This window comes from Sminthopsis crassicaudata, chromosome 6, assembly GCF_048593235.1.
Source record: "Sminthopsis crassicaudata isolate SCR6 chromosome 6, ASM4859323v1, whole genome shotgun sequence".
Lineage (NCBI taxonomy): Eukaryota > Metazoa > Chordata > Mammalia > Dasyuromorphia > Dasyuridae > Sminthopsis > Sminthopsis crassicaudata.
Genome location: NC_133622.1, coordinates 193,674,011 through 193,682,076, shown reverse-complemented (window position 1 = coordinate 193,682,076; position 8,066 = coordinate 193,674,011). Strand labels below are relative to the sequence as shown.

At 50.2% G+C, this 8,066-nt stretch overlaps 1 protein-coding gene across 1 annotated transcript in view; it reads right to left on the bottom strand.

The window, feature by feature from the left end:
• Window positions 1–4,550: 4,550 nt before the first annotated feature.
• Window positions 4,551–8,066, bottom strand: part of VPS16 (VPS16 core subunit of CORVET and HOPS complexes) — a 25,524-nt gene continuing 22,008 nt past the window's right edge. The window contains exons 13-24 of the mRNA XM_074274956.1: window positions 7,881–8,008; window positions 7,703–7,738; window positions 7,495–7,603; window positions 7,208–7,342; window positions 6,802–6,910; window positions 6,307–6,404; window positions 6,100–6,207; window positions 5,800–5,877; window positions 5,415–5,584; window positions 5,231–5,327; window positions 4,946–5,049; window positions 4,551–4,831 (exon numbers count right to left, since the gene is read on the bottom strand). Coding sequence (XP_074131057.1) covers window positions 4,687–4,831; window positions 4,946–5,049; window positions 5,231–5,327; window positions 5,415–5,584; window positions 5,800–5,877; window positions 6,100–6,207; window positions 6,307–6,404; window positions 6,802–6,910; window positions 7,208–7,342; window positions 7,495–7,603; window positions 7,703–7,738; window positions 7,881–8,008 — 1,317 coding nt within the window. The 3' untranslated portion in view covers window positions 4,551–4,686. The remainder of the gene's footprint in view (window positions 4,832–4,945; window positions 5,050–5,230; window positions 5,328–5,414; window positions 5,585–5,799; window positions 5,878–6,099; window positions 6,208–6,306; window positions 6,405–6,801; window positions 6,911–7,207; window positions 7,343–7,494; window positions 7,604–7,702; window positions 7,739–7,880; window positions 8,009–8,066) is intronic.

Below are 8,066 nucleotides of genomic sequence, written 5' to 3'. Positions count from 1 at the left end.
AAATCTGAATGCAAGAGCAACAAGCCTCTGGACTGAGAAATGTGTTGAATGCCATGAACCTCAAGGCAGAGAAGTTACAAAGTGATGGCAGCAGAGTAGGACTTGAGAAGAGTGGAATGGAAAGGTAAAGTATACCAATTCCTCTTGGCTCTACGAGCTGGGAGAGAGGGAATAGGGAGAAGAAGCAGAGAGCACTGGATGGGATGCTAAAGGACATAACATCTTTGTTTTATTTTATTTTTAAAATTAATTTTATAATTGGGGGCAGCTAGGTGGCACAGTGGATAGAGCACCAGCCTTGAATTCAGGAGGACCCGAGTTCAGATCTGATCTCAGACACTTAACACTTCCTAGCTATGTGACCCTGGGCAAGTCACTTAACCCCAGCCTCAGGGGAAAAAAATAATTAATTTTATAATTATAATTTTTTTGACAGTACATATGCATGGGTAATTTTTTTTTTTACAACATTATCCTTGTAATCATTTCTTTTCCGAATTTTCCCCTCCCTTCCTCTACCTCCTCCCCTAGATGACAGGCAGTCCCATACATGTTAAATGTGTTACAGTGGATATAACAACTTTAAAAGGATCAAGATTTCAATTAATGTCCCAAAACTGGGAAAATATAAGAGAAAGAAAGAGGATCAAGCTGAGTTTATCAAGCATAGAACAGGGATTCTAGTCACCTATAACTTCAATGAAGTCACTATAAATTTGCCCAATAGTCCTTGAATCTGGGGGTCCCTTCCTCCCTTCATTGTTCTTTCAGCTCTCTGTCCCTTTGCCTTATGGTCCTCTGCTGACTTAAATATCTCCCAAACAGTACATGGCAGCATGTGCTGTTCTCATTTCCTCACCAGGAATGTGTGCAGAAGCTGGCTTGAAGATGCTCTCTAAAACTTATTGTTAAGTCTTATTCTTTGGAAATAATAACAATAGATAGCATTTATACGGTGTCTACTAAGTATCAGACTCTGTGCTTTACAAATATTATTGCATTTGATACTCACAATAACCCTAGAAGGCAAGTGCTATTATTATCCCTATTTGACAGGAAGGAAACTGAGGCAAACAGAAGTTAAATGGTTCTTCAGGAATTCAGGTGCCCCTAACTCCTGGCCCAATATTCTATAACCCATGCCATCTAGCTGCCTCCATCAGTAAACTGTACAAATCACAGCTTGACTATTTGTAGATGTAAGAAAGCGATGGAGAAAATTTAATAATGCAGAGTTTAACTTAAAAGCTAGTTGAACATTTATCAGCACACCCTTGGGGCTGCTTCTCCCTAGGAAGGTGAAATACTAGGAATCAGCATCCATGACAGAAAGGTGCAAGTCAGCTGTTGTCTACAGTGGATAAAGCGCTGGAAGACCAGAGTTCAAATGTGGCCTCAGGTATTTCCTAGTGATGTGACCCTGGACAAGTCTTTTAATGTGTGCCTCAGTTTCTTATTATTCTAACAAATGCTTATTCAGCCCCATCCCCAAATGAATTTGCCCCAGATCTACGAATTGGATTGTCTTCAGAGGTCATCACTGAGGGTCTTCAGGGATCCTGGAAGGCCACTTGGGAGTTTCCATCCCATCGAGGGAGTGGAATAGGTACGCTGTAAGGACCCCTCTGAGATTTGATAATTTTATCACAGATACCAGAAGCCTAATACATTGAGACAAACCCAGATAGATATAACTACTCAGGTAGACCCAAAGAGGAACGCTGAGACAAATGGACACAAAGGCCCACCCAGAGAGACAAACAGGCACAAGGGGGTTAGTGTGAGCACCAGATAAGGAAGGCAGCATAGTGGAGAGACCCCTGGATTTGGGAGCAGTGGCTCTGCTACTTATTACTTGGAATTGTGTGTCTTTGGGAAGAGTCAGCCCTCAACCATAAAAGAAGCAAATTAGGCTAAATGACTCCAGGAGTCCCTTCTATCTCTGAGCTATTTATACCAGGGAACAAAATAGATAGAAACATAAATGAAGTCAGAAAGGGAGTTGAGCCCCAGCTGGCTGAGCCTTTCTCACCAAAGCCCTTCCCTAACTCTGTAGCAGAGAGCTGGAACCATCACCCCAAGGCCCAGATCTCACCTCCATCCACAAGCATTCCCACTGAAACAATCTACCAGGAAGAAACATTCCCCTTCCCTGTTTGCTTCAAGCTTCTAGATTGCCATTGGTCACCTTTCCTTACTTTTCCCCTGCCCACAAAGCCAGGAATTAAGCCTTATCTCCCTCCATCTGGGGATCTCTGTGCTTACAGACCACGGCTGTGGAAGATGAGACACTGAGTGTCCTTGTTCCTCGTCTCTTCTCTTGCCCCGAAGTTATGAAAGCAAAGGTGACCGGTCTCAAGTAAGGAGTCTTGAGTCAGAATACAGCAGAGGCCCAAAATAAAAGACCCTTATATAGTCACCAACTGACTTCTCTCCCAAGGTACCCTGGTAGCTTCCTACTGGTTCTTCCAGATTTCATTGTCTGCTGTCTAAGCCATTCACTTGCACAGCTGCCAAATTGATATTCCTAAAGAACAAATCTGTGTCACTGCCCTATTCAAGAAGCTTTAATGGCACCTCCATTTGTCTCTGGCAATTTAAAGTCCTTCACAATCTTAATCCAATCTTTCCAGAAAGACTACACATTAATCCTTTCTATGGAATTCCACTTTCCAGTGAAATGGGCCTCCTTGATGTTCCTTATATATGAAATTCCATCTTCCCTCTCCAAGCTCTGGGGGCAGAGAATTCCAATGATAGAAGTTAGAGAGCACGGACTATTGTCTGGGGGAAAGGAGGCTAGAGGGTCATGGAAGGGAGAGTTGATGAAAGTATTTGGGTTCGAATCCCAATTCTACTAATTACTTAGTGAAGGACCACATGGATATAGTTAGAGGAGATGACCAAGGAAATCAAGCCCAATGCTCTCTTTTACAATGGGGAAACCAAGGTGCAGAAGGATGACGCCCTTTTGGCCAGGGTCACACGGGTCTTGAAAACAAAGCACTGAGATGCTCTGACCCTGAACTCAATGTTCTTCACCATATCATTTTTCAGTGATTCATCAAGGGTCAGCAGCAGTTCAGAACCATCACACAGAGACAAACGTAGAGACATCCAGATGCACATCACACGTATCCATTTGCAGACACACACAGATACGTACATGAACTCCTCGCCAGGCACTTGCAAACACAAATGCCCACACACGGGTACTTGCCAACACAAATGTACATAAATGTGCACAAACGTGCACGTGGAGCTGTCCCTGGAAGTGTAGAGCCATTTAGATTCTCCAGGAGAGTCCCCAGCCTAGGGGGAAAGACCTTGAGTCCTGAGTCTAAGGGGCTCTCTAAGTAGGTCCCCAGGGTGCTTTCCTCACTGCTGGGACAAATTCATTCTTTCCACAAACCCTCTTCACCCAGCCCTACAGGCTTCCCAGAATACCATTTTCATCAATTCACCCCACCCACGGAGAATCAACAGTGGTTTCCTGTTGTCTCTCAAAATTCAAAGACCTTATTTAATTTGACCTCCACTCCACTGTTCGGTTGATCTTATCTTTATTCCTTCCTTTCTTCTTACTTTCTCTCTCTAAAAGAATAAGAAAACATGGCCTTCTAGGTCAAGAGGGCAGAGTAAGGACAGAGTGGTCTCTCAGGAATTGGTTCTTGAAGTCGGGAGACCTAGGGAATAAAAGTGGTGCACCTAAGGAGCAGAGTTCTTTGGGAAATGTCTTCAATTCACGAGTGGGAAGGATGGAATACTCATTCCTGTCCATGAAGAAGAGGTCCAGTAAAGACTTCGGGACGGCAGTGCCATCTGCTGGGAGTGCTGGGGACTGACCTTCACTCTAGTGAGGCGAGATCCTGGGGACCTTGGCTCCTGGTGTGGATACACATGTATCCTTCCTCCCTCACCCATCGGTCTTCTCCAAGGCTACAGCTGGGGCCATCCCTCACAGGCTCTCATTGCTCAAGGATTAAGCCTAAGACCTTCCCCTTCTAAAAGGTCATCCATTGTCCCCCAATCCCACTGCACCCACAAGGGAAATCAGGTTATAATGGACAGGACCAGGACAATAGCAAAAAGGCAAAACTAACAATGGGGCCGTCAGTCAGGGGCCGTGACAGTTAAGGAAGTGCCCTGGCAAGCCCGGGCCTACATTCTGGTCCCTGCCTCAGACAGGAACTCCCAGAAACCAGACTGGCTCAGGGACAAACCCTGGTGGACTCCAGGAAATGAGGTCATGTTTATGTAGGACTTTCTGCTTTCCATCCATGACCTCATTTAGCTGTACAACAATGATCACATTGGTGTTACAGGTACAGCTCCCTTTTTACAGATAAGGAGACTGAGGCTGAGAGCAAATGAAGCAGTCATTGGGGATGCAAAAAAGGCTATGGGAATTCCAGACAATCTGGCAGCAGAGGGGCCATGGTGCATGCGGGAGCCTGGACCAGTTCCCTGATCCTAAAGGAAGCTGGCGATCCTAGTCCCGAGGAGCTGCAGCCCGCTCCTGACAGAGGCCCAATCCACGCAGTCGGGAGGAGTATCAAGTACTCAGACTTTATTTACACACCTTGCCCCTGTCCAGTCCCCGGGGTCCACATGCCCCACGCCCCCTCCCTCTCCAGAGCCGCTTCTGAGAGGCTGGCAGAGAGAGGAGGGGTGAGGGCATGCTCCTCACTTCCTCTGGGCCAGGGCCCTGGCACGCTGAATCTTGTCGGCTGTGGCTCCATCCGAAGCCCCGGTGCAATGGGACAGGACGAGGCTGAGCTCGGCCTCGTTCCGATGTTCGATGGCCACCTCTGCAGCCTGCGCCACATCCCTGAAGTGGCGGGAAGGAGGTCGCGTCAGGGGTTTCCCGGGAGCCCACCCCAGCACAGCCTCCCCTTCCCGCTCTCCCTGGGCACAGGCCCTGCCCATCCCTTTCGAGGCCTACCCGATGAGGAGGAAAGCTTTGACTTTCTGTTCTGGGCTCACTCGGGCCGCAAACTTCTTGGCTTCGAATTTGTTGCGCCGCTTCATACACACCTCCACAAAAGGCTTGGGGGGGTGAAAGGGCAGGAGTCACTAGCAGAAGTTAGCGCCCAGCCTTGCCCCTACCAGCCCCTTCTTCTAGGTCAGGGTGCGCCCATCCCAGGGAGCTTTCCAGGGGCAGCCCTGATTGCAGTGAAAAAGGAGAAGGGGTGGGAAGCAGAGAGCTCAGCACTGAGAGGCTCCTCACCAGATACCCAATGGGTGATTTCTTGCTCTTGGAAAACTTTTCTAGTTCTTCCCAGTCCTCCCGGTCGGCCAGCGCAGTCAGCTTTAACCACCAGAACCTGGAGGAAGAGGGACAGAAGATGAGAGGGCGGCCCAGGGTCCGGAGGAGCGTCTGCTGTCCGGCCTGGCCCAAGCCCCAGCTGTGCCTTTTGTCGGGGATTCGGAAGTCCCGGGCCAGCTGCTCAGCGCGCTTGTTGTTGCCCCCGAGGAGAAGGGAGGTCACCGTGTCGTGCAAGGACAGATCCAGGAAGTGCCCCCCCAGCTCGTCCTCTAGCCGCCGTTGCAGCCGCAGAAGCCGCATCTGCTCCTCCGTGGCCTGGGAAGAAATAAAGGGGTGTGTGGAGGAACAAAAGAGAGACTACTCAAGAGAGGGAGACCCGGATCCCCCCTGAGGCAGAGACCACTCTGGGAGGACAGAGTGCAAGCCCCTCATCTTAAAGAGGAAATGAGGTTCCAGAAGGAAGACTTCCTGAGCTGGGCCCTGACCTCCTGACCCCAGGGCTTGGGGTGAGGAGGAAAGAGACCGCCCACCTTAGCAGCAAACTCGTTCTTGGCCTTGTAGTACTCATCAGCTGCAGTTTGAAGGGCTGCCACCCTGCCCTCGATCCGCTGTGGGGTGAAAGGGAGAACTGGTGACCTCAGAGCCCTCCAGCCCCACCGCCCGGCCCTCGCTCAGGGTCCTCGGCTTCTCTAGCACCCAGCAGCCATCCTCCGGGCATAGGGTGACCTGCTCTCCCTGACTCCGTCCCCATTTCTGGAGCTAAGGACAATTCTCCAGGGACGGCCGAGCCTCCTGGCCAGGATTCACATCCTTTTCCCAGGGCCCCTCACCTCCTCAGCAGCGTAGCTGGCCCGGATGTGGAAGTTGCCAAGTTCTTGGTGATTGTCATCTTGATTGTAAAGATCCTTCAGTGTCTCCAGCTCCTGGTGCTTACAGAACTGGGAAACCAATCGGGGTGAGACTTGTCAACCAGAAGCAGCCAGGGCTTACCAGCAGCATCCTGCTCGATGTTCCTCCTCTTACCCAATCACACATACCTGCCGGTACAGGCTCAGGGCCACGGGCTGGTTCCTGAGAGTCATGAAGAAATCTCCACGATTCAGCTCATTCTTTAGGTGCAAGACAACTGTAAACACTGTGAAGCCAGGAAAAAATCACTAAGCACTTCTTTCCAACCTGTCGCCACTACAGGAGAGGCCCGGGACGGAGTGACCTTTGCCTCTCCTGTGCGCAGCAGAACTGAAGCAAATGGCTAATGTAGGGCCCTGCTAAGTTGGGGAAAGAAATGAATAGACATCTAAAAGATGTCCAGGGGCCCTGAGAATAAGAACTTAGGCTACACTAGTTCTAGAGGCCAGAACCAAGAGTGCAGTTAGTGCAGTCTTAGGAAGCAGAGAAAGACTTAGCCAGAACTCTTTGTGACTTCTCCTCTCCAAGTCACCAGCTGCAAAGGCTGAGGGACTGAGCTAGAGTTTGGTGTTCTGACTACCTTGCATGGCTTTCTCCCCCATGATTCCCCTCAGGGGCCTCACCTAGGTCTGTGTCCCCACTCTCAATGGCTTTACTCAGGGCCAATTTGCTCCTCTTCATCTTCAGCAGAAGGGGCACCTGCTCCCCAGAGCGAGGCTCATACTCCAATAGCTAGGGAGACAGAGCAGAAGCAAGGAGGGAGAGGTCATGGGATGGCAGGCTCAGGGCTGAGGACAAGAGGAAGGCAGGGGTCAGCCTTCTCCAGTAAAAAGGGGGACACAAGTAATTTAGAATGACCTCCTCTTTATAGATCAGGAAACAGGCATGCGGGGCAGAGCTGGAATCTGAACCCAAGTCCTCTGATGCATGCTTTCCTCCCCATGGTGAAGGAAGCTTAAGAAGTAAAGCTTGATGGGAAAAGGAGGATGGATGGAGGAGCAAAAGGAGAAGAGGGAAGTCTCCTCGGACCTTGATGGCAAGCTCAGTGCGCCCACAGCCATAGGCGCGGGCGGCGATATCTGAGTAGGAGACTCCTGGTGTATCCCCAAGCTTCTGGTTAATGGCACGAGCAACATCTTCATCTGACACGTCCTTCTGCTGCACCTGGAGACGAGTGAAGGGCTGATGTGCTCCTCAAAGCCCTCACCCCCAATGTATCCCAGGACTCTGTTTTTTTTCCCCCTCAAACATCTCCCACAGTACATTTGGTTTTCTTCCAGCTACTGCCAAAGTGCTTCAGGACACCTGATTTCTACCTTGTAACAAGCCCAGTGGGCCAGGATGCGGCTGACACCCTGAACTTCAGGAAGCCGAAGGTATTCGCAGATCTGGATGGCCAGAGGGTAGAGGCGCCGCAGCACCAGCCTGGGGACGAGGAAGGACATAGGGCAGAGGCATCTGGGAAAAAGACTACCCCAGCAGCTAGAGTGAGAAATGCCCCCAGACCCCTGCCCTGTCACCTACCTGTCCAGCAAAACCTCAATTGTGAGCTGCTTGTATCTAGATGACAGGTAAGGAGCCAAACAAGAGATGAGCCCTTCCACCATCACCTCCCCTTTAATGGAAGTGGATCCCCATGGGACAAGGTCAAAGTCTCCCAGGCCTTGGGAGAGGAGGATATTGAGGACTCATTTCTGGATACTGGGTGTAGGTGAGGGGGATTCCAATGGGGTAGTCGCGGACGGCATTGAGCACCCTCAAGTCCTGACACATGCGCACGAAGGTGTCCGGGGGAAACTTGTCGATGAAACACTTTCCAAAGGAGGCTGCCTGGGATGGACAGGAGGGCTGTGAGGGGGCCAGCATGGCTGTCTCCTCACCGTGTGTC